Source organism: Epargyreus clarus, unplaced genomic scaffold (assembly GCF_041222505.1).
Source record: "Epargyreus clarus isolate Ecla_fem2 unplaced genomic scaffold, WU_Ecla_fem_2.2 ptg000014l, whole genome shotgun sequence".
NCBI classification, from domain to species: Eukaryota; Metazoa; Arthropoda; class Insecta; order Lepidoptera; family Hesperiidae; genus Epargyreus; species Epargyreus clarus.
In genome coordinates, this window is record NW_027332222.1 from 15,475,753 (window position 1) to 15,503,145 (window position 27,393).

The 27,393-nt window shown below is 37.8% G+C and overlaps 3 protein-coding genes across 4 annotated transcripts in view; 2 read left to right on the forward strand and 1 right to left on the reverse strand.

Moving 5' to 3' along the window:
* Positions 1-14,603, forward strand: part of N (neurogenic locus Notch protein) — a 144,167-nt gene extending 129,564 nt beyond the window's left edge. The window contains exons 18-33 of one of the 2 annotated variants that reach the window (XM_073079177.1): positions 159-304; positions 797-945; positions 1,420-1,569; positions 2,011-2,150; positions 2,574-4,846; positions 5,152-5,360; positions 5,959-6,159; positions 6,610-6,778; positions 7,228-7,429; positions 7,903-8,062; positions 8,470-8,581; positions 8,969-9,094; positions 9,581-9,695; positions 10,224-10,346; positions 10,714-10,818; positions 11,280-14,603. In XM_073079177.1, the coding sequence (XP_072935278.1) occupies positions 159-304; positions 797-945; positions 1,420-1,569; positions 2,011-2,150; positions 2,574-4,846; positions 5,152-5,360; positions 5,959-6,159; positions 6,610-6,778; positions 7,228-7,429; positions 7,903-8,062; positions 8,470-8,581; positions 8,969-9,094; positions 9,581-9,695; positions 10,224-10,346; positions 10,714-10,818; positions 11,280-11,473 (4,574 nt within the window). In that variant the 3' untranslated portion in view covers positions 11,474-14,603. The remainder of the gene's footprint in view (positions 1-158; positions 305-796; positions 946-1,419; positions 1,570-2,010; positions 2,151-2,573; positions 4,847-5,151; positions 5,361-5,958; positions 6,160-6,609; positions 6,779-7,227; positions 7,430-7,902; positions 8,063-8,469; positions 8,582-8,968; positions 9,095-9,580; positions 9,696-10,223; positions 10,347-10,713; positions 10,819-11,279) is intronic. The other variant, XM_073079178.1, reaches the window with a different exon arrangement.
* LOC140746984 (uncharacterized) overlaps positions 1-27,393 on the reverse strand; it is a 181,928-nt gene that overhangs the window by 121,908 nt on the left and 32,627 nt on the right. Inside the window, exons 3-8 of the mRNA XM_073079192.1 lie at positions 25,232-25,366; positions 24,735-24,872; positions 24,291-24,423; positions 23,761-23,897; positions 23,083-23,279; positions 20,813-21,758 (exon numbers count right to left, since the gene is read on the reverse strand). Coding sequence (XP_072935293.1) covers positions 21,597-21,758; positions 23,083-23,279; positions 23,761-23,897; positions 24,291-24,423; positions 24,735-24,872; positions 25,232-25,366 — 902 coding nt within the window. The 3' untranslated portion in view covers positions 20,813-21,596. The remainder of the gene's footprint in view (positions 1-20,812; positions 21,759-23,082; positions 23,280-23,760; positions 23,898-24,290; positions 24,424-24,734; positions 24,873-25,231; positions 25,367-27,393) is intronic.
* LOC140747115 (5-hydroxytryptamine receptor 1D) lies at positions 15,186-20,044 on the forward strand. Its single transcript, XM_073079368.1, has 8 exons — positions 15,186-15,333; positions 15,789-16,030; positions 16,452-16,719; positions 17,185-17,326; positions 17,782-17,855; positions 18,173-18,265; positions 19,526-19,629; positions 19,844-20,044. The coding sequence occupies exons 1-8, from the start codon at positions 15,323-15,325 to the stop codon at positions 20,035-20,037; spliced, it is 1,128 nt and encodes a 375-aa protein (XP_072935469.1). The 5' UTR covers positions 15,186-15,322; the 3' UTR covers positions 20,038-20,044.

Here is a 27,393-nt window from a genome sequence, read left to right on the forward strand (position 1 = left end):
TTATGATTTATTTTTGGGTTTGTTTTTAGTAATTCATCTCCAGTTAACACGAACAATCTATTAGTCAATCTAAATTTAAAGAACCACCTTTCGCTATGTTTCCCATTTATTCGTTATACATATTTTCCATTCAAAAACTAATTTTGAATCGTCTCCAGTCCCGTGCCAGAACGGCGCGACGTGCCTGGACAGCATCGGCGACTACAACTGCGTGTGCGCGAGCGGCTTCGCGGGCAAGCATTGCGAGGTCGACATCGACGAGTGCCAGTCGCGGCCCTGCATGAACGGCGCCACTTGCAACCAGGTTAGTGCCACAATCGATAAATTGATGAGTTTAGTTTGAGTTGATGATGATTTTAGTCTTCACTAAATAAAAAAAAAGATTTATTGCATCAAAAGTAGTACATGTTTTCAATGAATGGCAAGTCCGAAGAATTATTTAATGTGCCAGGAAAATGACGCGGGCACTAGATCTTTTATTGCCTTTTTTCCTGAGTGATATGAAATGAAAAAAAAAATCTTACTTTCATTGTCATCTCAAATGTCAATAATGTCAACGTCACATGAACTTAAAAGGAAGGTGATACTTTTTTTGATATCCCACTGCTGTCCTTTCTCCTCAAGTGAACGACGTCTTAAGCATATTCCATCTGCTCATCCATTGTAAAATGCTGGAGTAAATGTTAGTTTTCAACTAACGTGTATCTTCCGCAAATTCTTATAGACGAGTATTGTCATCAAGTATAAATTAATTATTTTTATATTGCCCTATCTTATACTAGTATTTTTTCAACAGTATGTGGCCTCGTACACGTGCACGTGTCCGCTGGGCTTCTCGGGCATAAACTGTCAGACGAACGACGAGGACTGCACGGAGTCGAGCTGCATGAACGGCGGCACCTGCATCGACGGGATCAACTCCTACAACTGCTCCTGTCCGCCGGGGTAAGTTTGCTTTACAAGTGTTAAGTTTTAGTGTGTGATAAGACAGATACAGTTTTGAGGTGTTGGTGTCAAATTGAAGTGTCCTCACATTAATTTTACTTGAGATTCATTGTCGATATCCGTAGATGATAGTGGCTTACCACCAAGTGAAATGTTTCTTTTTTGGTCCTTCAATTTCATTAAACCAGATTGACACCGAAATTTCGCGTTCTAATTTTGGTGTTAATATTTAAGTACTTGTCTTTGTGTGTGTAATTTTTTTCATTCCATCTTCTATTGATATATCTATTAAATGTATCCACTGCATCACCAAAATGCACAGCCAAACACGTTGATTAAGGCTTTTCAGTATAATGATCGGTTCTAACAACTGATGGATGAATTTAAACTCAAACTTTTTTAATAAAAAACCTTCCTAATTCTTATTTACTTTACTTTAGACGTACCAATTATAACCAAACACTTTGTCAACAGGTACACGGGCTCGAACTGCCAGTTCCGTATCAACATGTGCGACAGCTCCCCGTGCGACAACGGCGCCACTTGCCACGACCACGTGACGCACTACACCTGCCATTGCCCGTACGGGTACACCGGGAAACACTGCGAGGCTTATGTTGACTGGTGAGTGGTTTTGTGTTATCTTACGGACTATGTCTCTGAGGATCGAAGGATATATCTGATTCTTTGTTCTTATCTATTTTATCGTAGGTATAAAAATATCAATAGGGCTTTTGTTTTATGTCGATGCGGATGAAGTGTTTTCTATCTACCTATATAGTCTGAGAGATGATCTGATTTTTGTTCTTATTGTGGTATCTGTCACAAAAAATAGTAAATTATTTCCAATAAGCACTATGACTTTATATTTGCTTAGTTTGATGAACGACTACAGGCGTCATGAAAATGTAGACAAATGAATGTATGAATAAATATTGTTGATTCATTAATAAGTTTTATGACTGAGAATTAATTTGACCCTTTAAACCTAAAATTACAAAAAAGCTAATATACACATTATGTTCCTAAAATAACTTGCTAACCATACATACTATTTGCCCTTAGGTGTGACGGCAATCCGTGCGAGAACAGCGCGACGTGTTCGCAGAAGGGTCCGCAGTACACGTGCACGTGCGCGCCCGGCTGGTCCGGCAAGCTCTGCGACGTCGAGATGGTCTCCTGCAAGGACGCTTCCATCAGGAAAGGTGAGATATACGGCTATTTGGAAATGAGTTGAGATTTTCTGTTTTTTTTTTAGGTGAAAAAGCAAAAGTAACTCTTTTATTGTACAGTGATAATATAGTAATCAGTGTTAGTCGAACTTGCTCGTATCACAAAATTTTGCAATATTAGATTTGGCTAAAAACTACGAGTTAAATAATGTGTTAACAACTTTTGAATCCACAATGGATAGAGTAAGTTTGCGAATTTCGCGGCGCTTGTGTTTTTGTCCCTGTAGTATTCAAAATTCAATTTTATTCAACTTTGGACAGAGTAATGAATGAATCTTCGACCAAAAATTACCATAAATCTGTTGAATTAATATTTATTATAAATAAACAAATAAACACATTTTCAAATAATGAATCATTCTTATTACTTAGAACTAACGTAATATTTGTTTTCAGGTGTAAAATTGAAGCAACTTTGTAACAACGGATCGTGTGAGGACATCGGCAACTCTCATCGCTGCCATTGCCTCGACGGCTACACGGGCTCCTACTGCCATAAGGAAATCAATGAGTGTGAATCCGCTCCCTGCCAAAACGGCGCCGTTTGCAAGGATCTGGTCGGCACGTACCAGTGCCAGTGTGCCAAGGGCTTCCAGGGTCAGAATTGCGAGTTAAACGTTAACGACTGCCAGCCAAATCCGTGCCAGAACGGCGGTACTTGCCACGATCTCATCGACAACTTCTCCTGCTCATGTCCGTTCGGTACTTTAGGCAAGATCTGTGAGATCAACGTCAACGATTGCAAGCAAGACGCTTGCCATAACAACGGAACTTGCATAGACAAAGTCGGTGGCTTCGAGTGTAAGTGTCCGGCTGGGTTCGTCGGCCCCAGGTGTGAGGGAGATATCAACGAATGTCTCTCCAACCCATGCTCGAACCCCGGCACGCAAGACTGTGTGCAGCTAGTCAACGATTACCACTGTAACTGCAAGCCAGGGTACATGGGCAGACATTGTGATGCCAAAGTTAACTTCTGCGCGAACTCGCCGTGTCAAAATGGAGGAATTTGTACAGCGATCCAGGGTGGTCACGAATGTTTGTGTGGGGATGGGTTTTACGGCAAGAACTGTGAGTATTCTGGCTATGCGTGTGACTCGAACCCTTGTCAAAACGGCGGTTATTGTCGGACCTCTGAGATCGGAGATTATGTTTGCGATTGTCCATCAGGTTTGTCGGGTATCAACTGTGAGATAGATTCTATGAACGAGTGTCTTAGTAATCCTTGCAAGCATCCCGAAGCACGGTGCATAGACAAACCTGGTGACTTCCTCTGCTACTGCCCGCGACAATGGACCGGAAAGACTTGCGATATTCACGACCCGCATTCAAGAGGTGGATACGGTGGTCCCATTAGTGGAGTTTATGGAAAGAATCCTGGATTGACACCTCAGGAATTAGATTTAGCTTTCCAAAGGGAGCAATGTGTGAAACGTGGATGTAAAGAAAAACAAAGCGACCATCATTGTGATGAAGAATGCAACAACTACGCTTGTGACTTCGACGGCAACGATTGTTCTCTTGGTATCAATCCTTGGGCAAACTGTACAGCGCCTATAAAATGCTGGGAAGTATTCATGAACGGCGAGTGCAATGAGGTCTGTAACACCCAAGCGTGTCTATTTGATGGTCGAGATTGTCAGAAGTTATTGCAAAAGTGCAACCCAATATACGACGCGTATTGTCAGAAACACTACGCGGATGGACATTGCGACTACGGCTGTAACAACGCTGAATGCAACTGGGACGGTTTGGATTGTGAGAACGAACCGCCTGACCTAGCCGAGGGTGTCATATCAATCATCTTACTCATGGACATGAGAACTTTCAAAGAAAACTCTGTACCATTCCTGAGAGACCTAGGCCATCAACTGAGAACAACGGTACTAATAAAGAAGGACCATTTAGGCAACGATATGGTGTACCCATGGAAAGGATCTACAAATGTGGGACTACAAGATACGGAATTTGGCAAGAAACACCACATTGTCTTTACTGAAAGAGGTCAATCGGGAGTTCAGGTCTACTTGGAGATCGATAACAGGAAATGTACGACAACGGCTGGGTCGGAGTGCTTCTTCTCGGCTCGTGAAGCGGCCGAGTTCTTAGCAGCAACAGCATCCAAGCATTCCCTTTCACCTGACTTCCCTATCTTCCAAGTGAAGGGAGTCCTAAATACGGACGAGAAAGATGCTCAAACTAATTCCAAATACGTCTTCATTGGCGTAATTTTAGTTCTACTAGCCGGTCTTCTCATTGGAGTACTAGTGACCGCGCAAAGGAAACGCGCTGCCGGCATCACTTGGTTCCCAGAGGGCTTCATCCGCAACAACTCTTCAACGAGAAGACGGTCTAGAAGACGAGGACCCGATGGCCAGGAGATGCGGAACCTGAACAAGGGATCTATAGGCTGTATTGACGTTGATATCAATGGCGGTCATATAGGTCCTCCTCACTGGTCTGATGAAGATGACGATGGATCAGCGCCACCCAGGGCGAAGAGGGCGCGAGGTCCGGGAGACGCGAACGGTGCTCCCGGTGGTTACGCGTCAGACCACACCGCTATAACGGATTATGAGGAAGCTAGTCACGAGCCCAGAGTCTGGACTCAACAACATCTGGATGCGGCCGATATCAGAGTACCACCGAGTATGATGACGCCGCCTGCTATCGTAAGTATCTACATATATTTCATACTTCCAATCTTTATCATATTTCATAAACAATATTTGTTTTGCTATTTATTAGGACACTATTTAAAATTAATATCATTTCTATGAAATTTTATTATCAAACCTACACTGTGTTGAACACTTTATTTGGGAAGTCACTCAAAGCTATAATTTTAGAGAAGTCAAACTGCGCAATTCATATAAAATCGTCGTTAACTATGCCTTAACGTTGTCTAAAGCTAAGAGCACCTATCCATCATTGAGATAATATTTCAATACTAATAACTAACCTGCTATTCCCCCAGCACGACAGCCACGTAGACGTGAACGCGCGCGGTCCTCTCGGCATGACACCCCTCATGGTGGCAGCTATCCGCGGAGGTGGCCTCGATACCGGCTCCGACGCGGAGGACGAACAGACAGCTCATATCATCTCTGAGCTCGTGGCACAGGGGGCTCAGCTCAACGCTGCTATGGATAAGACTGGGGAGACTAGTTTGCATCTTGCTGCTAGGTGAGTTCTTGTGGTTAATGAGTTTATTTTATGGAATTGGAGTAGGTAGTACTGTAACTATAAGTGCTCACTGCTTATGGTAATCTGTAACTTTACAAAACTCAGGTAGGTCTCCAATATTATCTTAGGCTGGTTAGAAATGTCCATATTGTTTATGGGTGGCATTGGGTGCTTACAATTAGATGGATTACACGTTTATTGGGATTCTTCTAGATTATAAAAAAAATCAAAGAAGATTGATAAAGTCTGCACATGTCCGTTGCTCTCCTAAAAAACTAAGTTAAATTCCTCGTGTTAAGTATTTTTTTATCACACTTCAAATCAGAATAAAGCAGTGCATGAGAATATTGGTACATGGCAGAAAAATCTATGGAAGCACAAGGGCTTCTATGATTCTATCACCCTACAGATTTTATATTTATTTTCTAAAAGGTCTCTCTTCTCGTTCACTGTTGTTTCTTGACCAACTTCAAAAAAGGAGATTCTGTATTCGTCCACTATGTATGTATGTAAGTTAGTATGTCCAATTTGGACGAGGCTTTATTTATTTACACTTCAACTTTATTTCTTCTTCGCTAATATCACTATTCTCTTCCAGATATGCCCGAGCGGACGCAGCCAAGCGGCTTCTAGACGCGGGTGCTGACGCCAACTCCCAGGATAACACTGGACGAACACCGCTACATTCAGCGGTGGCAGCTGATGCCATGGGTGTCTTCCAGATTCTGCTGCGGAATAGAGCCACCAACTTGAATGCCAGGATGCACGATGGCACCACTCCGTTGATATTGGCTGCGAGGTGAGGGAATGCTATAGTATAGAATTTTATTTAGGGAACTGAAAGACCCGTGTTGCTATTTTTTTTTGTAAATTATTGCAGCTTTCACAAATTAAGGCGTTCACTACTTGTTTCAATTTTGATCCATCCTTAAAAAAATATTATACTGATTGCAGAGCTTATTAATTCCTTTTTTATACTCGTTTTTAACGTTCATATTGAATTCATCTTACTAATAATGTGTTGTACACGCAATTCATTTTAAAAATGGTACTTATCTATATTTAACGATATTTATGTAGATATTAGGTATTTCCTTAAAATACTTTTTTAAGTTAAATATTTTCAAATGCTACCACCATTTAAACCATCAACATAATATAATACATATTAATAAATTGTGTAATATTTTCATCAAAGACCACATTTGATCTATATTACGAGCTTCAACAATTCGCTTCCCTCCTCAAGATTGGCGATCGAAGGCATGGTGGAGGATTTGATCAACGCCGATGCAGACATCAACGCGGCGGACAACAGCGGCAAGACGGCGCTGCACTGGGCCGCCGCGGTCAACAACGTGGACGCGGTGAACGTGCTGCTCGTGCACGGTGCTAACAGAGACGCGCAGGATGATAAGGTAAGTGGTTCTGTAGGATATTATTATTTGAATTGCGATGTGAATTTTTGTGTTTCTTGATTTTACTTCATAAAAAATATATTTCCAATCTTGTATTTTCTTGTACTTCTTTTTTTCCTGTGATCTTGTATTTATCTGTTAGTAGGTACTGTATGCTAAAGTTCTTGATATATAATTCTGTAATTAAGTAATATGACGGTGTTTCCAAAATCGGAAAAACCCGCCAAGGCCCGAAAAAGCATTTTTAAGATATGAACATTACATTGACATTACATTTTTTTTTTATAATTCACTATCGCTATTGAAATACTCACAGATTGTTAGTTCTTTATTTATGTAAGGTAAAGATTTTGTTAAAACTAACTTAGAAATCATCATTAGACACAACATGCTGTTTGTATTATAGCTTATATTAAGTTCTGTTGTTATAATCAAAATGTATTTTCCAGGACGAAACGCCGTTATTCCTGGGCGCACGAGAAGGTTCCTACGGCGCGTGTCGAGCGCTGCTGGACGCAATGGCGAACCGGGAGATCACGGACCACATGGACCGGCTGCCGCGGGACGTGGCGCAGGAGAGGATGCACGACGACATCGTGCGGCTACTCGACGAACACTGCCCGAGACCGCCGCAGCATCATCATCTCATGTGTATGTTACTCTGCTAAATTATCAAAAGAAGTCAGGGTCCAAGTGCATTGGGTAAAATCGCTAAGTCACGCGGGGCAGATTGTATGTCTTGTCAAGTATTCTAAGTTCTGAAATATTGTTTTATACTGATAGTCAACTATCACCGGTTTCTTGGTGCTCTTGATTTTTTTTTGGATATATTCTTCAAAATGCTTTTCCTTGAGTAATGTCTTGAGGTCTTCTGACAAGCATCAAAGAATAATTTTGAACGCGTATTAGAGCCTTACACTATAGTTTCTTGTTTCGTTAGTGTCAGTGGTAGATTAATCGTAAAACAGAAAATTAAATTTGTAGTAAATGTCTACCCTTCTAGGGATTAAAGGGAACCTAGTGTGTCAGATCAATATGATGACTGCTTCGAAAACATCACATCAATACATCCAAAACTAGGAAGTCTAATATTAACCTGGTTTTAATATGTGATTCTCTTCCAGCGTCTCCAAACCCCCACCCGCAGCTGATCAGCCAGCCGACGGTGATCAGCGCGACCGCGACGAAGGGCAAGCCGAAAAAGTCCCGCGCCAAGGCCGGACCCGACAGCCCGCAGGAGCAGGCCTACGACAACAACAACTTGCAACACTCACAGATACGACGGTATGTTGTTAAACTTTCATTTAAAGGTATTTGGTTGCAGCTTACGGGCAATGACGTGCAGAAGCTGAAGTTTCTAAACCTAGACGACGTAGAGATGTTAGGATATAGTGTTGTGTACGAAAGACAATAAGTAGAACAGAACTCGACGTCATTTATACTGGTATGACGCTACTTATGTTATGAAAACATGCATTATGCCAATACAATCCAATGTTAAGTGGCGATTATATTTTATAATGGAGTAAAGTCGTAGGTCAGTCATAGACACGGTGACACTAGGTGTAATTTAAATTGGAATTATTTAATATTGTTTTATATCCTTAAGGTTTACTTCACTGGTTTTAAGTTGATTAATTATTCGATTATTTTATATTCTGTTTTACTGAAGTTATTTATTTATTTCATAGGAAACCAAGTGTAAAAAAGAACAACAAAAAGGTAGCGCAAGAAGTGCCACAAAGTGTCGAGAGTTTGGGATTTAGTTTGAGTCCCGTAGAGTCACCGCTTCAAAATTTACAGGTAATTTATTTTTTAATTAATTTTTATTGCTCAATTTTCAGTTTTATTCAAGTGCGAACACTTACCAAAAATTATCCTTGTGTTTTGTAGACTGGCGCCTATTTTCAAATTAATTTCGTTTTGTAACTTCCTTTATGAGTACATTCATATAAATATAAATTTGTCATTAATTTATCACATAATATCGTACAATAGTATCGACTCTATGAACATGTCCCTTTTCACAATGCCTTCCCTCCATCTCCACCTAATTTAAATCTACTTATAGGTAATATTTCTGTTCTAATTCTTCTAAAACATAACACACGTTTGTACTATCACATCCTACTGTAGAGTTTTAATTCGTGAATATTAACTGAAGTATTGATCGAATCATCCATTGGCCAGGATCTGCCGTCCCCGTACGACGCGACGTCGCTGTACTCGAACGCGATGGCGCAGTTCGCGGGCATGGAGCAGCTCGTGCAACACAAACAGCCGCCCAGCTACGAGGACTGCGTTAAGGTAACATATGTATGTATATCACGACACACTACGGATAGGGGGAAGCTAGAAAACATCTGGTCTCCTGGAATCTCAATTTGCTTAGTTATAAGCTTTAAGACAAGCTCAAGTGCCAGAACGGTAGTAAAGTATAGTAAGAAACTTTGGATTTCTGGAATTTCAATATTTGCAAGCAGCCTCCAGATAAGATACTACTGAAGTACTATGCTACCTGAAGTCTACCTGCTTGTGATTTATAAATTTTTATCCATTACCGTATTCTAATCTCTATGATAGTAGTAGGAGATACATAGATAAGAATAAAACTCAGTCCTCATCTCATCACAACACATTTGTGGTATCGGGTAGAATTTCACTATTCAGTTGATTACAGATGTCCATTACCATATCACTTCATCAGGTAAGCTGCGCTCTCTGCTGCACTGCTTGTCAATAAAATTTCATAACATGTACACTATTATGTATAACATACTTATAGTTGTATTATTTTCTCAGACAGGGCAGGCACTCCAGTTCGGCAGCGCGGCGCTGGGAGCGTCGCTGTCGCCACCCTACTCAAACCACTCGCCCACGCACAGCAACCACACCACCTCGCCGCACGCGTATATTGGTAAGATTACTACGTTACTTGATTTTTAAAAGCTAACTATGCTTCATCGTAGCGAAACTATGCGCATCAGTTAGCTGGTAATAAGAACCTATCGTAGTCTATTCAATTAAAAATATTAATTAACTTTGCATTGTTAAAAATACAACTTTAAATTTTATGTCTTTTATGAACTACGTTAATATTCGTGTATCATAATTTTAATACAAGTAACTATTACCTAATTGAAGTATTTTTGACTCATAGTCTATTTTAGAATATTTTACAATAGGGTAAAATTATTATTAAATATCAAACAGAGTTAATTGGATTTCAATTGCAATTCTATGTTGTTAAGTTTTTAATTCATATATTCCCAATAAATGCTGTTATTGCTTTATTATAGTGATTGGTATTTAATTATATTTTGAATATACAGCTAACTACATACAACTTGTTGTACAATAGTAAATAAATCTCAGTAAGTATTCGTAGAAGTTTCAAGCTGCAATGTAGTAGTATGTTTGTAATTGAAAGCTTACGTTGTCCCAGGTTCCCCGTCGCCGGGCAAGTCGCGGCCGTCGCTGCCGACGTCGCCGGCGCACATGGCGGCGCTGCGCCAGTCGCACCAGCACCAGATCGACGCCGCCGCCTACTCCGCGCTCGCGCACCTCAGTATGTACACCTGTATATAAATAAAACTAACGATTCATTACTATCGCGGACTAGCAGTTTTACGCGGACTATACCATGAGTCAAGATCGTGATACGCTAGCCTTTCGCAGGAAAAATCCTGAAGAGTGATCTATTTACGAGTTAAAATTTATATGGAACATAGTCTATAATTATTATTTTTACATTTCTATAAATCCGACAGTGATCGGGATAAACAAGATTACTCTGTCTTGCCTTTTTTGTCTGTGCCTTTTTTTAACTGAGTGTTTGTTTCCGTTCAAAATGAGAAAGCTAACCTGAGAATTACTAATGATCATATTATTTGCCAGATTTCTTTACTTAATTAGTTATTATTTGTGTATTTCAGGTGCAAGCAACCAGCACAACGCGCAGCTGCAAGCGGTGATGCACGCGAACGCGCTCGGCCAGCAGCAGCATAACCACCACCCTGCCATCACCAACATCATGTCAGGTATGTCGAACAGTATGTGGTCTAATGATAGAACCATTTGTTATTCGACTGCGGAGATTCTACCGCTACGATTTGAACGGTGTAATAAACGAGAGTCACTTAGACAAGATTATTCAACAATCTTTAGACAGGACGCTATTTGCTGTTAATCACTGAAGACTTACCATCACATTGTCTGCATGATAATTTCTTACTTCAACTTTATAGAAACAAACTACTGTTCATTTGAAGAGCCCTGGAATGTGACCAAAGATATATTATAATACTATTGTATTTAGATTAAGAGTATGATTGAGAAAATATGTCAAATATAAACTAATTTGTCTTTGAAGGCATTTTTAGTTATTTGTAAAGTTTCTTATCACTAACATATACAGGCATACATATACAGGTTATTTTTTTAAAAGTGTGTGAACGGCGAAATCTTTATACTAATGTGTTAATTAATGCTTTATCCCCAGGTCTGTACGGCAGCTGGGGCATGGGCGACACGTTCCCGACGCCGTCCCCGGAGTCCCCGGACCACTGGTCCACGCCGTCCCCGCAGACGCCGCTCACGCAGTCCCCGCACTCCGACTGGTCCGACCGCGCCGCGCTCTCGCCCAACGACATACAGCAGACCAACAAGGGGGGTACCGAAGCCATCTATATATAGGGGAGTGACACAGTGAAGTAAAGATCGGTAGTCTAGGTCTAGCTAGATGCATAACATTGTGTCTGACACATAATAGTGTATCTATTTTCATTTGTGTTGGCGTTCAGTGTCAAGAAATCGTCGTTTACAAATCTTTGTATGCTTCAGTTAGGGATATTATTGACATAAATTTATTAAAATACTAGAACGGACAGTGCATGGTTAATTGGAATAACTGTTGGCACATAGCTGTCGTGAATTCAAATTATATATTAGCGAAGTTATATACGTATATCGTGCGAACAAATGAATGAAATTATTTCAGTTGAGTGAAGAATGAAAAAGCTTCAAGAATTCAATTTCTCAGTAGCTTCGCTTCCTAGCTCGATTTGTTTGTAAAATTAGAACTGTGCAGTATAGCAGAAATTTGACAATCTAATTATTTTTTACCTACATCACTGTGTAACACAGGTTTAGTAGGTTTGACTGGGAAATACTCTTCAGAGTCTTTTAAATATTTTACAATCACTAATTATCGATACTTTATGTATTTAATTTTCGATCCCGTCTTATAATTTTAGAACAGTTCTGCTAGCGCGTCAGCCAAGTTGCAACATAAGTAAAATTCAATTAACGTTAAAAATAAATGGAATGTTAGTATTTGAACGGTTAACAGTTTTCAGAAAAAGTCTGTCTTTAAATTCGATATTACCTTCGCTGGGACGATTTAACCTTATTCCTTTCGTTTTAGTCTAAAATAACATAGCGGGAAAATAAAAAATCCGACCATTTTTAATCATTCGTGTTTGTTAAAGACCATTATCATCCGTACAATCTTAAAAAGTATACAGAATTATGGATTTTACAACAGGTACTCTTATTTTTCAACTAGCTCGCATTTATCAAGTGAATGAAAAAAATATATTTCATTTTAAAGTTCCCCAAAAACCTAAATATTAAGTAACGTTGGATTTGAAACGACAACAAAAAGCGATGACCACTTTTTAGAAGTTTATTGTTTTTTCTAGTAACAATTTACTTCAATTTGTTTAAACATAATACGAAATTGACGGTAATATAGAAAATATTTTTGCTACTTTATCGGTGATAAAGTAATGAAAGCACTTTGAGTTATAATACGGTGCTGTGTAGTGCACCAACCAAGTTCGGAACGTGTGACAAATAGTATAATGAATGTTAGTGTGTGGACGATCGGCGAAAAGAAATCTCAAGGTGCTAGTGTGCCGTAGATATAGACTGATTTGTACAGCCATGACTTGATGTAACCTAGTGCACTAATGGAACCTAATCTCCCATGACAAACTGTTTCGGTGTATTTCTCGATAAATTTAATAACGAAATTTTAACGAGTTCGATTTTAACGATTGTTCTTATTCATGCACTGTGTACAATTATGTACTTTTTATTACAACTAATTGTCAATGCAAAATAAAATATTGTAATTTGTAAGTAAGACAAGCTTGTTTAAAATACACCGGAATCATACTTTTAACATCTTTTACAATAATTGTTGTGTTGTTAAATATGTTTTTATTTGCTTGTTTATAACACTGTGTTTTAAATAATTAATTTTAACGGGAAAATATGTAATCCGCTTATGAGATTGTTTTGCGTACAGACGTGAACGGAATTTATTTATGTGTGATTCTTTAGCACGTATCCATTGTAATGTAATGTAGATTTTTACGTTAAGAAAATGTTAGGTTAAGGCTTAAGTTATAAAAACTAAGATTGACGCCGGTTTTTAATCTGGTTTTAACTTCTTAGTTCATTCCGTTTTTAGCTTTGATTTTATTTTACAGTTCAGTTGTGTTAGTTTCAATTTCTATGAGTAACGGGCGACAATCTTAGTTTTAAATTTCAAGACATTAGAGATTTCGTATATCTTCCGTATATTTCAATCATTCCAAGAATGCTTCCATGTTTTCTTTTGTTTAGAGGTGACATTAGAGAGGTGACAAATTATTCTTATTTTCAAATATTTTTTGTAGCTGTTCTAAAAGGACTTGGCATGCAAACTGCCGTGCAAAGCAGTGGGTACCTATATTGTCACCTCGCTTTGTTTAAGTACGTTATGTACGAATCGTACAGTAAGATCTCATCATTCCATCATCGCTTTAACGAACATTCTCTTGGGACCACATTATGCTCAATTTTAAAAAATCTCCAATTTTAAAACATTGTATTATATTATCGTAAGTGCTAGATAACTTTTGTTTTGTGAGAACCGCGCCTACATTATTGTAAATAATATTTTTTATCATTTTTAATATAATATTTAAACTGAGGATTGATCTTCGTAATAGTTTAGTGCAGGTGTAGTTTAAATGTTAAGTATTTTTGTTTTGTGTCATCGTTATGTGCCAATGAGCCAGGTTTTGCGTTATTTTTTAAAAAAGGTAAATTTTATTACGATTGGTACCCGTTTTCAACAATTTTAGTGATAATTGTGTATTACTAGTAACTAAGTAGGGTACAATGTAAGAAACGCGTGCTTCCTTTAATGCATTCTTGTTAAATAAAAATATTATTGTAATTAAATAATTAAATGCCGGAATATTAAAGTAAATGAAGTACAAATTGTAAATACGATTGCCCAGTGTTATATGAAACCGTATTGTTTAATATTTGAAATATTATTGAAATTATTATTAAACATTTTGTATTTTTAAATTCACAGAAAAATATTTTCTACTTCAGTAAACGATTTAAATACAAATATTTTTAGCATTCAATTAAAACTTGATTATTCCATAAAAACTTGATTATAATTATTTTTTGCTAGTAACGGTTGAGAACCACTTATTTTCCTAAATAATATTTTTTATGTTAGAAAAAAATAACACTGCGTAATCAAAATCTGATGTTTGGCACATTTTTCGAAAAAACTGTAAAGAAGGGCACATATTGTGTTAAGAATTGGATCCTAGGATCTAGCGTGCCTTCTAGTTGTAAGTTAGGGAAGCCTGTAATTTAACTATTCAACATAGTTATAAACTAGATGTAACATTGTACATACATTTTTATCATTATTTTTATGAAATGCATTTCTTTGTAAGATTCGAAGTTAGAGGAGAATGAAATTTTAAATATTTTCCCCGTAATTGACAATAAAGGAGTAATTAAAATACGTTTTCTTTTTATTTTTCCTTGACCTTAATAAACATTAAATATGTTGATGGCAAGTAGGTAAATATTAACGGTACTATAACTTGGTTCTATAAAGTTTATAATAAAAAATAGCTGCATTTCTATTCGCCTTTCAATCGGTTTTATAATTTTTGACCGTACCGTATTGTAAGTAACTGTGTTGAAAATGATAGAGTAAATACGATAAATAATAAAAGTACGTAAAACTTACCGATTAAGTTCATAAAAAATATTTTTTATATTTTTATTCTACTACGCAGTTCACTCTACACGTATATGGTATAACATAATCTTTCGCGCGCTTTTATGAATTTTTTTTTCAGACGACATCCATTTCCTAATGCAACTCATTGTATTCAGCCTTTTATGTCAAAATTATTATTTACATGAAATTGAAGAAAAATACCTAAGTATATTTTTTTATAAATTGGATAAACTTTATTATATTTTTCGTAAACGTAAAATATAATAAAATTATTACGTATGTTTATTTTAACTTTTTATGGTCGATCGGAACCGTGAGTGTTAATACAAGATACCCACAGCCTTTTGCAAAATACCCACATTAATTATATCAAAAAATAATTCTCAGTTATAAATCTTCCAAGGTTCTTTATTGAAATATCGTTTTTTAAATCATGTGCAGTGAAATCCAACGTGTACATAATAATAGTAGTGGAATAAAGTGAAAGTTCTTCAATGCTAAACAAGTAGGTGGGTTTTCAAATTGTTTTTAACCAAAATATGTTAAATCATAATAAGAATATCACTAAGGTATTTAGATACTCCTATTTTATATAACCTCTTTTATCTTTTATATACAACAATAAATAAAATAATGAAATTAAAAGGTATTATATCGAACACAAATCCAATGAAATTTGCGTGGTTTTAATGTATGTATTTATTTGTATGTATGTATTTATTCTATCGATACAGCAATACATTTTTTTTAATTATAAGCATATTATAAGATATTTTTTTTTTTTCTGGGAACATGGCATCCTTTATAGCCAATATCATAGATTGGACCAATATTAAGTGAATTATAGTATAGCGTATACTTCCTACTTACTTTACATCCTACTATTATTAATGAATTCGGTGAATATCATGCCTCAATCATTCAAATAGTAAGCTTGGATATTTTACCCAAATCCCCAAGAACAGTGAGCACGTTACAAACACGAGGGCAGATCACGACCGGATGGTGCGCAGCTGCTGCGGCGATGGTGACCATCACCATCGCGACGTTGGTGGGGAACCTGGCAGTGCTGATGGCGCTGCGGAGACTGCGCCGAGCGCCCGCACACTACCCACTGGCTAGCCTCGCAGCAGCTGATCTGCTGGTCGCCGTCTTTGTTATGCCGATTGCCTCCGCTAGAGATCTCTTCGTGTTTCGTTTAAGTAAGTTATTTATAAATAGATACAGGAGTAAATCCAACTTTACTTTTAGACAACGATTCTGTGGTTAAAGTGTTGTCTACAGTAAAACTCTAATCTTACTGGGGATTGATTATGGATGTCCATGAATGGCAAAGACCACTTACCTCATGACCTTAAGGCCTCAGATATATCTACAGTTTATTCAGAATGCTACGTGCAATTGTTTGCTTAGAAAAAAAGAAAAAACATCATAAGTATGTAGCCTGGATACCCTGAAATCATAAATGCTTATATTTTTTACGTGAAACTAATATGTACACGTAAACAACAACGTAATTGTGAATTTGAAACAGGAACATTAAAAATATGTAAAATTATATATTCTAACATTTTTTTTATTTTTGTTGGTAAGACAATGAGCACTAATATTTTATACTTCCAGATACCGTCATCTGCGCCTGCTGGAGTACACTAGACGTCTTATGCAGTACTGCATCCATCCTATCCATTTGCGTGTTGGGTTGGGAGCGATGCTGCGCGATCACTGCGCCGCTGGCCCGGGCGCAGCGCAGGCGCCGCGCGAGGATGTACGCTGCGCTCGTGTGGCCCGTCGCCGCTGCAGTCGCGCTCCCGACTGCGTTCGTGCCGTCGCCGCTGCACTGGCACGAGGGGCAGCCGGCTAAAGCGTGCACTGTTAATACTAATGTTGGGTATGGGTCATGTGGTTAATTAAGTATTAAATTTGTATCCTACTGTCTGTCTGCAGGCAAAGGTTCACCAAAATTGTTATTACGCTAGTAACTAACATTAAAAGACTAAGAATTAAGATAATTTTATCACTGTGTAAAAGTGTATCAAAGGTTTTTTATTTCCCTCAATATTGACGACAGATTCTTACGAATTATTTTTTTCAATATCTAATATTGCTTAGATGATGTTTTTGTGTCCTTTGCGATATGTTTTATATACGTGCTGTCTCCATCCTTTGCTGGAATCCTCCAGAATCTTGTGTACAGTTGGATTACGAAAAACAAAAAATGTCATCGATCTTTATAGGGAATTCCTCACTTTTATGCACTTTTCAGAGAGCAGTTAACTTTTGAGAAGTTAACTTAAAGTTAACTTTTTTGAAGATCACATAAATTCCTTGTTAATATTTATATTATCATTTCCAGGTATGTATTCAGCAGCATAATATTCTCGTTCTACCTACCCGCCGTGGCGATGGTGGTCCTGTATGGCCGCATCCTGCGCGCGCTCGCAGCGCCCCCTACCATACGAGCGCACCGCGGCCGGTCACCCTGCCCGCCACATGAGGTAGGCGATGTGTTTATTAATGATAATAATTTATTAATCTAATAAGTCTCTTTTTAATATTTGTAGTTTTAATTTCAGTTTGTCCATAAACTAACTAGATACCACAGTTATTCTGTTGTATACCTGTTACCTAGACGCAATTTAAAATTTTTAAGTTTTACCCGACGTGAAGAGTAATGTTTTTAAGTGCATGTTGCCCATACATGTGCACGTGCATTTCTCATTCTCTCGCACGTCCTGCAGCCCAAACGTCTTGACGGATTTTAACATAATTATCGGGTGTCGTTGGATTCATTTATGAGGCGTGGCGTAAGCTACGTTTTTAATGGATGGTAATTTTGTGTTTCTACTACCTAATACTAGTTAATTACTACATAGGTATAATGGACGACATTGCCTATATTTTAAAGTTCATTGACATGATCTGTAAAAACAAATTCATTCTTGTTGCCCAGGGGCAGTGCACGCTGCGTAAAGGACGTCGTGCTTCTCCGTCGTCGCCAACAGTCGACAATCAAGTGAAAACGACGTAAGATACAATATGTTTATTTGAAATCTGAATAGATAGGCTCATTTTTATTTTTGTTATAGGTACTGTGAATAACCTTTTTAATTGGCTGCACTGCTTGGAATACTTTGCAATTTTATCTGAATTCAAAAGCAATGGAATGTGAATCATCCTTTGTTTTCAAGATATTATGTCAAACTATCGAAGTTTTATCTTGCGTTAAATATTAAATCTTGTAAAATATTTATTTTATTTTATTTTGGGCCTATAATGTCGAAATCTATAACAGTACATTTTTATTTTTATTCTATTATCCATTTTAATATAGGTATTTTCAGGTCAATGTCTCCAAGGGGCTGCCACTTGAACTTACCAGACAGTACCCAACCTGATGCTTCTTCAAAATCGTATACTAAACCCATCGCCTCACTGTAAGTTTCTTTTTTTTTATATTTATTTTTTGTATAGGCCAACGACGGCACTTACAAATTGTCAGGTTCAATATTTTTCTTAAACTACTACCGGATCGGAACGCGACCTCTACTGAGAAGATCCGGTAAGAAACTCAGTGGGTTTGTCTTTTTTTTTTAATAATAATTATTCTCTTTTTTTAATGCCATCATTTTTACATTTAATTAATAAAGCATTAGCTCCAGTATCTTGCTTTACATTTATCTAAAAAAGAAGTTTGTTCAGCAAGATACGCTACACTTTGACATTTTCTTAATTAATTAATAATTTTGTTATTGATCAGTCCCAAGCTGTTTTATCGTCAATATCTATAATCAGAAATTTTATAATAAGCTTTACGACTAAGTTTGATTTTGATTATGGCTTTAAATATATTAATTGACAAATTTCTGATTTCGGAGGAAAGTTTATTATAAAAACGTATACATTGACCCACAAAAGAATTACTTATTTTGTGGAGACGAGTAACATGTGTAGAAAGGTTATGTTTGTTCCTTGTATTTACATTATGCGTTATTGTGTTTTTATAACGTTGATGTAGCTATTGTAAAAAGCTTGCAGTCTAATGTACATTATGTAGCTACTGCCATCCATGCGCACTTGTAATCAAACCCATGTAAGATTCCTACCTGATGCTGGCCACATTTGCGTTGCTATCTAAGAGGACTAAATTAGTACGCCTTGGATAAGTACTTATGTTTTTCTTACCACATCCTTCATACTAGAGCACAGCAGCGTTTAATACTGTTTATTAGCTCAAAAAAGGTGTGGTGACGCCGTCGGAGTCGCACTACTTTTTTTTATAATATAGGAGTATCAGACGAGCATACAGTCCACCTGATGGTAAGAGGCTACCGCCGCCCATAGACATCTGTAATCAACCCCAGATAGGATTAGATATTCCCATCTGAGGTCAGCCACAAATGCGCCGCTACCCCTCAGGACTAAGCTGGAACGCCTCGGAAAAGTATGTCTCCTTTACCACACCCTTCAAACCGGAACACAGCAGCGCCTTACACTGCTGTTATTAGGTAGAAATAGGTGTGGCGGTGGTGCCGCCGGAGTCGAACCACAAAGGGTTCTACCACCTTCAAATGCAAATGCTCTACTACTTTCAAGTATTTTTGTCTTTTTAATACATTCCTATTTAAAAGCCAAAGACAAAAATGTGTCGTATTGTGTTGTATGTACCCATGTATTAATTAGTAGATTTGTTTTAGAACCAGCATAATGTTGCTGCAGCGTCGCGCAACCCGCACCATCGCGACGCTGATGGCGCTGTTCCTCGTCTGCTGGACGCCTTTCTTCATCATGTTGCCAGCTGGTAAGAAATTATATCTCTTTTCTAATCCTGTTGTGTAGAAAAACTGGTCCATACAATTCTCCTTGGCGAGTAGTGAGAAGTCACAACAAGATCATTACTATATTTTCTTTCTATAACTATAATATTTTAACAAAGTGGGTGATCCAAAAACTTAAAACATTTAAACGTAGGTATTTATTCTGTGACAAAAATACATGATGATTATGTTCTGCAGATTCAATTTGCGACTGCGTGTGGGACCCAGCCTTCGAGTGGTGCACATGGTTGGGTTACACCAACTCCGCTCTGAACCCCATGGTGTACGCGGCCGCATCGCCCAGTGTGCGCAGAGCCTTACACGCCTCGCTCACGTCGACTAGTTCAAGAAATATCGACGTGCCACTGTCGCCTAATGTGCGGAGGGCCTAATGTAAGTGTTTTTTCTTAATTGTTAATCAATCAATACATGTGAACTATAGAATAAAAGATTGAAAATATTTATCGTAATAGAATTTGTTGTTATATAGTACGATAAGGGATTTTATTCATTCCCAGAATAGGTTACTTAGGTGTAGGAAGAAGATCTTTGGTGGATTTTTTAAATAAGATAAATTAATTAACAACCATAAAAATACCTAAATAAAAATATCTCTTCATATACTTTATATGTAGTAAAATTAACATACTATAGTACCAGTAGCCACCTTAGGTCTACATAACATCTCATGTTATATAATGCAGGATAAAAATCGTACCTCAGCCGAGAGAGATATCAGAAATATTTTTTAAACATAAACTTCACTTACTATTCTAAAAATCAGGTGTTAACTAAAACAACATTTAAAATAAATATCCTTTATTTACACATTCGATTATCTTGTGTACATTCTTTGGCATAAAACTACCCATTCTATGAACTGTGTACGAATCAAAATTGCACTCGAAAAATACTGTCTATAATGATGTGTGTCTACCCTCAACCCCACGGCTGGGTCTAACTTAAACTTTATAACAACAAACAACAATATTATTTACAACTTACCATAAACTTTGTATGCTACTAACGATATTTAATATCTCAACAACCTAATAACTAGTTTGTGCATAAATTAGAACTGAAACACATACATACGATACGACGTCGTGATGTCGTGCCGTGATTTTTACCGTGCACGTCGTACATATCTACGATACGACACCATACGACACGACCATGCTACGTGCTACACGACGACGTAACGTCATAATGCCACGTTACGTTGCGGTGTAGTTATTTTTTAGGATGCAAGTCGTAGATTTCTACGACGCTAACGACGTGTTAGGATACGATGTCGTATCGTATGTATGCATTTTAGTTTAATTATTATTTTTGATCCGGTGCCTTATAGACGAACATTTTTTATACATTTTTGTACTAGCAATAAAATTGATAGGAATTGCAAAACCAAATTAATTTGTTCTGTGGAACACTGGTTAACTTAATATTAATTATAATAATGTTATAACTTCCAGGTTTGAAGCTGTGAACAAAAAGGATTAATCTCGAACAATCCTTGAAATGAAGCTCTAACGATAAACCCAAATAGTAGTTTCAAAAAGACGAAGCTGTCCTCAAAAGATTCTCAGATTTTTAGTTGTAAGAGTAATGACAGGTGAAGATAATAGACAATGCTTATAAACCTCCTTAACGCTTAAGGTTGCATAAACTGACAAAATCCAAAAGGACTCCAGTTCTCAAAATAAGAAGCAACATTTCTCAAATAATAGAAAATAAGCATTAACAACATTAAAACAATAAAACTCTTTTCTTTCTTTCTTTCTCTTTCAAGAACACTATATCGCACATGTTCTATAATGGACTTTTCTTTCTTCCTTATTTCTTTTCAATTTGAAGAAATCTCACAACTTCTATTAAAACATGACCAATTAAAACAAGTCATCCAAAATCGGAAAATCGTTTCGCAAGTCTCAAAAGAGAACATGGCGGGCTAGTGTCTCAAAATGGCGGCAACAGTCAAGATGGCGGCGATGTAGAGCGGCGGGCGAGGTGTGCTCGCTGCACTGAAGTCTTTAGCGTCGGGACTGCAGGTCTTGCAGGTGCAGCGGCCGGAGAGGCAGTAGCCTGGTTCATCCTCTTCCGATACACACTCCTGGAAATATAGGATGTTTGTTTAGTTATAGTTCTTAGGATAAAGGTAAAATATTAATTTTATTGTTTGTTTGTTTGTTTGTGTGAAAGTATATGTATGTATTTTTTTTTATTTTATTAATATTTAGCATTTAGTTTATAAGAATAATGGTAAAATAATAAATGTTGTTGTGTCGTAAGTTGTTTTTAATATTTTTTTTATTTTATTAAAGTGTTATTATGAAATTTTAATTTTTAACTTAAGCACTCGTTTTATTTATAGTCGTACAGAATATTGTTATGTCATTGATTTGATCTGATGTTTTGTTTTATATAATCACCGCATCAATGTTAGCAGACATACTTATTAATGAATGCCAGTTAAATAATAATTTTATCCAAAATTTGCATACCAAATATCGAACTGTGGCGTGCACAAACTGTACAATTTCCATGTTTCGAAGTCAGAATATTATAGATTGATTATTAACGGACTTAACGCCAATATCAATGAATAGTGACGCTGCCCAAACTGCCCATGTGTCGCCGTCGCCGAGTACAGACGAATGGACGCGACTATGTTTTGTAAATAACCTACTCGGGTGATTATCCTTCTGTATTCGTATGCAGCGATTACATACCGTCATTGTTTGGCGAGTTATTTGGCGAATGTTTGTGAGTATTAAAATTTGCATTAGGCAGTTGTTGCTCCCGTTAACGAACACTACATCTACACAATCTATCACTAATCCCACCTCGTCCCGCCGACATTCCTATCCGGGCTGGACTATAGTGCCAACCGCCTACAGAACAGCAATCACTAATGCTACCTATCACTAATCCCACCTCATCCCGGCGACACTCCTGTCCGGGTCTGCGGCGGTGCCAGCACCGCGGCGCCCGGCGACCGCGCCTCCGGTACACCGGCCAGCGCGTCGCACTGCACGTCGTAGACGCATGTGTCATTTGTAACTAATACTTACGCTGCTATGCTAATTGTCCCATTTCATATCACCTACATTTATGCCAGAGACAATGACAAAGCCAGTCGCGTGAAAATGTTCGTCCATCTTTGCAGGGTGTATTATTCACAGCGCGAACCGAAAATCATTCGCCTGTGCTCGTATACGACGTTTACACACTGTTACCATTGTTCGACGAGTTATTTTAATTGTTTGGCGACGTATTCGGAGAACGTGCGCGAGTATCTAAATTTTGCATTAGACTGTTGTTACTAATATTAACGTTCAATCCCACCTCTTCCTATCTGCATTCCTGTTCGTGCCAACAACAGTGCCAACACCGCCTAAAGCAAACACTAGTGCTAGATAACACCAAACTCCCACCTCATCCCGGCGACACTCCTGTCCGGGTCTGCGGCGGTGCCAGCAGCGCGGCGGAGTACCAGCCGCGCGGGCGTTATACATGCAGGCGCACACGCCGCCCAGACACACCGCGGCGCCCGGCGAGCGCGCCTCCGGCACACCGGCCAGCGAGTCGCACTGCACGTCGTAGTCGCATGTGTCGTTTAGGGCTTGGGCCGCTGGGGATCAAATTTTGAAAGGGGTTGTTTCATGTCTTACACACACACACACAAAAAATATTGTAAAATGACCTTAACAGCTTGATTTCGGCATTCACTGTAGTAGGTATGGTGCAGCTATATAGTACATAGAAATTAGACACCAACCTAATATATATCGGTACGGTACCTACCTTATAGGTATATGAAAAGTCAATAGTAGGAAAAATAAAAAGGCAATTAATAAAATAAGTTTGTACATTAAGAAATATGCTATTAGTGGCAATAACTAGACTGATACTCTTATCATTTATCACACATCAAATACATTCAAACTACACAGTAACAAGTTAGAAATAGACCCAACGTTGGTAGGAAAAGTATCATATCACGAGATATTATTAAATGAAGCGGGGTGAAAGCGGATACAAAATGAAATCTTTTAAATCCACCCTATGACCCTCACTAAAACCGATTACAAAGTAAAATTACATATACTAACATTCAACACACGCGTTATTCTCTGTGTGCGCAACCCAGCGGTCCCGGCAGCGGCAGGTGCCGCGGCACTCCAGCCCCGGGCCCGCGCACTGCAGCTCGTCCTCGCACTCCTCGCCTAGAGCTGCGTCCCGGACACATCTGGGGAGAAACGGTACCAATTTGTAACCAATTTTATGTCATTCTGCTTAATGAAGGTTGTAAAAGAATGTTGAATACAAACACTTTTGCCACCATCAGTGTGTGTTTTTTAGATTGGAGTAAAAATACATTGTAGTCCACTTGATAAGTGGTTACTCTCGCACATGAAAATATATAACCAACTCTATATGGAATAAAGGCCCTATCATAAGTGATGATCACAAGTACATGTCACTCCTGCCTGATCATGTTCGATTAAATTAGTACTGCTAACTAAGATGCTAAATTCAGACAGAAGTCCATCATTTCTTGCTACCAGAATAGCATAGAATGAAGTTCGAAAAGAATTCTATACGAATCTATTTCCAAAAATGAGATTTTAATTTGTATTACCTGGTGCCATTATCTCTAGGGCTGAACTGCAGCTGACAGGTGCAGTAACCGCGCACGCAGAACGCCTGACGTTCCGTGCCCTGCAGCTCGCCCAAATAGCAGTTCATGTCCACTAGACATCGTTCGCCGATTACTGAAATTAGATAAAAGTAAAAAAGCGTCACAACAGACATGATATTTCTAGTATCGATAATCGAAGATTTAGCTGATATCAGCACACATTTGTCACAGTCGCAGTTACATTTGAATATTTGATGCAGTAACTAAATGCGATGCACTTGCTAAAACGGCATTTTTAATACCGCTACAAATCGTAGAAAATCACCAAAACGTAACGCATCCATAAAATACCATAGACACACACAAATTCAAACACACACATTGAAATTTAGAACAGAAATCATCATTTACTTTCTGCCTTCAAAATATAAATAAAACACTGACCAGCGGTCTCGTAACAGCGGTCAGTCTCGAGATGCGCATTAGGTGCGCACGCGCAGTGCCCGCCCGCGCACTCGGAGTGCACACCCATCGTCGAGTGGCACTGGATGTGTTGCACGCATTCCTCGCCATTGCGGGCCTCTGGGAAAGTAAATAAATAAATCTTTAAAAGTAGGTATATACTTGAGTAGATAAAACTTTTGGCAACATTTTGAATGTCTTACTGCTACACGAGCTTTTCTACGCAACTCGTAATTTTGGTAACAAAAAGAAAGCTTCAAATGGTACCACAGCATTGTAGAAGAGACACTGGACTATGTGGAAAATACTTACTACTTACACTAAAAGCCATTGGTAGCCTGCGTGAGCTCTATTACGTCTCCAGGATTGAAATATATATAAGTTCTTCTTTATTTTTGTCTTATAATCTTATTCTCTACTAACTCTGTTGTTACGTTTATTAAACAGACTGACCACGCGAATTTTTACATAACTCTCACCTTTCAAACAACCCTTATGCGTGCTATTAACGGCGGCGTACACAAAGCCTTCCTTGCAGACGCAGTAGCTGCTCTGACGACAGAACGCGTTGTCGGGGCACTCTTGGTCGGCGTGGCACACATTACCCGTCCGTCCTGGAAACAAAAGAAACAATATTTATAGGGATTGCATATCTAATTTCTTTTTAACTTGTAATTACAGGGATAAGCATCACTGTGTTATGTTTAGTAGCAAGGTATATACAAGACGTTTCAACTTAATGGGGGTAACAACGCATCTTTAGCAGACTTTAAGTAGCACTTAAAGACTTTAGGCGGTGGGATATAAGAATTAATTACAGTTTTACATAGACGGACATCACTAGGTAAATAAGGTGGCTGTTTGCTGCGTAAAAATATAAATAAAATAAATAAGTATACGAATATAATTTGTAGGTGCAATTTAATAGGTCTATTTTAAAGCCAACGATGCGTTCGTGACTAAATTCATAATTCATAATTATATATTCATAATTAATAAACATAATATTATATTTTTAATCTTTTATTCTTTAGTGCCTATAAATTTAGGAAATTTGTGATATGGTCATAACGGCGCAAGTGGTACGATAATAGCAAAATACGTTTTAATGGTACAAAAATCTAATCGATAATTCAATGTTCATACTTAAAGCGTAAATCGATATTCTTAAAGTAAATTGAATGAAACTCGTAATTTTAAAGTACGATTTTTAATATCAAGATCAATATATGAAAGACGTTATCGATACAGCTATGCAAATCAATTGGAACTGTGTGTAGGAATCAATCTTGGATAGATTATGGAACAATGGGTGGTCAATACGAAGTAAGTTAACAAAGGCATCAGCTATTAAGCATTGTTTAGTTATGGTCGGCAGAACCGTGAAATAACACCACAATGCGTCCTAATGATATAAGTCACGAGATTAAATTATTTACAGGTGTAGGGAAGATAGAATTTTATTTTTCTTCGTCTTGTGACTCAGATATTCTATTATTAATTCTATAAAACGCAGGATTATTGTTTAAATTACCATTTAAGATTATAGAAAACTTTGAAGATTTATATAGGTATATTTAAGAATATGAACATTGCTAACCAAAAGGTACCTCTTTAGGAGAACCTCTGTCACATCTCTTGTGTGGAAGCTTAATTCTTTTGCTAAAATAAAGGTAGGCAACGTTACACCTTATAATATCAGCTTATAATATCGTCAAATTCGATCTAGCTGGTTAGGGTTAGTCGTAAACAGACAGACAGATAGATAGAAATTAAAAATTGTTTTTTTATGTTTATACTTTCACATGACTTTATTAAAAATCTGTTACATTGAATGTTTTGGTTAACAGAAAGGGATGGCATCGAACCAAATATAAAAATATTCTAACTGACAACCCTATAAAAATTGATAAAAATATCGTCCACTATTTAATTTAGTCTGCCACTACATATTGTTTTTGACGTTGTTTTTGACCTTGAATACAACAAGTGAATGGAAACAAAAGAAATACCAAATTTTCCACGTATCCATGACAATTAGTTTTGGAAATAGGAAGTGTCAAACGCATTCGTCAAAATTGATTGTCCGAGGCGTTTTAACTTAGGCCTCAGGGATAGCAAAGTACCTGTGGCTGATCTCAGGTGGTAATGTTATTTTATCTGGGGTTGATTACAGTTGTCCATCAGGTGTGTAGGTACACATTTCTTGTTTACAGAGTAACATACGTCATAAGTCCACACTTCACTCCTAATGACATCTTATCACTAGGGGAGACCATAAGTACCACATTGATTGATGCACATACGGGTCAGTCAGATCGTCTGCCGGAAGTTCTACTTCGCGCGAAGGTCATTCCTATCAGAATTCCTAAATTAAGATTCATATCAGAAGCCGCATTTGCGTTGCTACCCCCTCAACACAAACGAAACCAGGACACAGCAGCACTCAACACGTCGATATTAGGAAACGGGTGTGTGGATGACTCCGGACTGACTCTGGAGTCGGACAAAGGATTCAGCAACCTTTTAATTGATAATTATTAATTAATTTTACAGAAGTTTATAATTTTTAGTAAGTTTATTACAGTCCGTGATCACCACTAATATCAAATACTTTGATACAGAAATAAATATGATTATG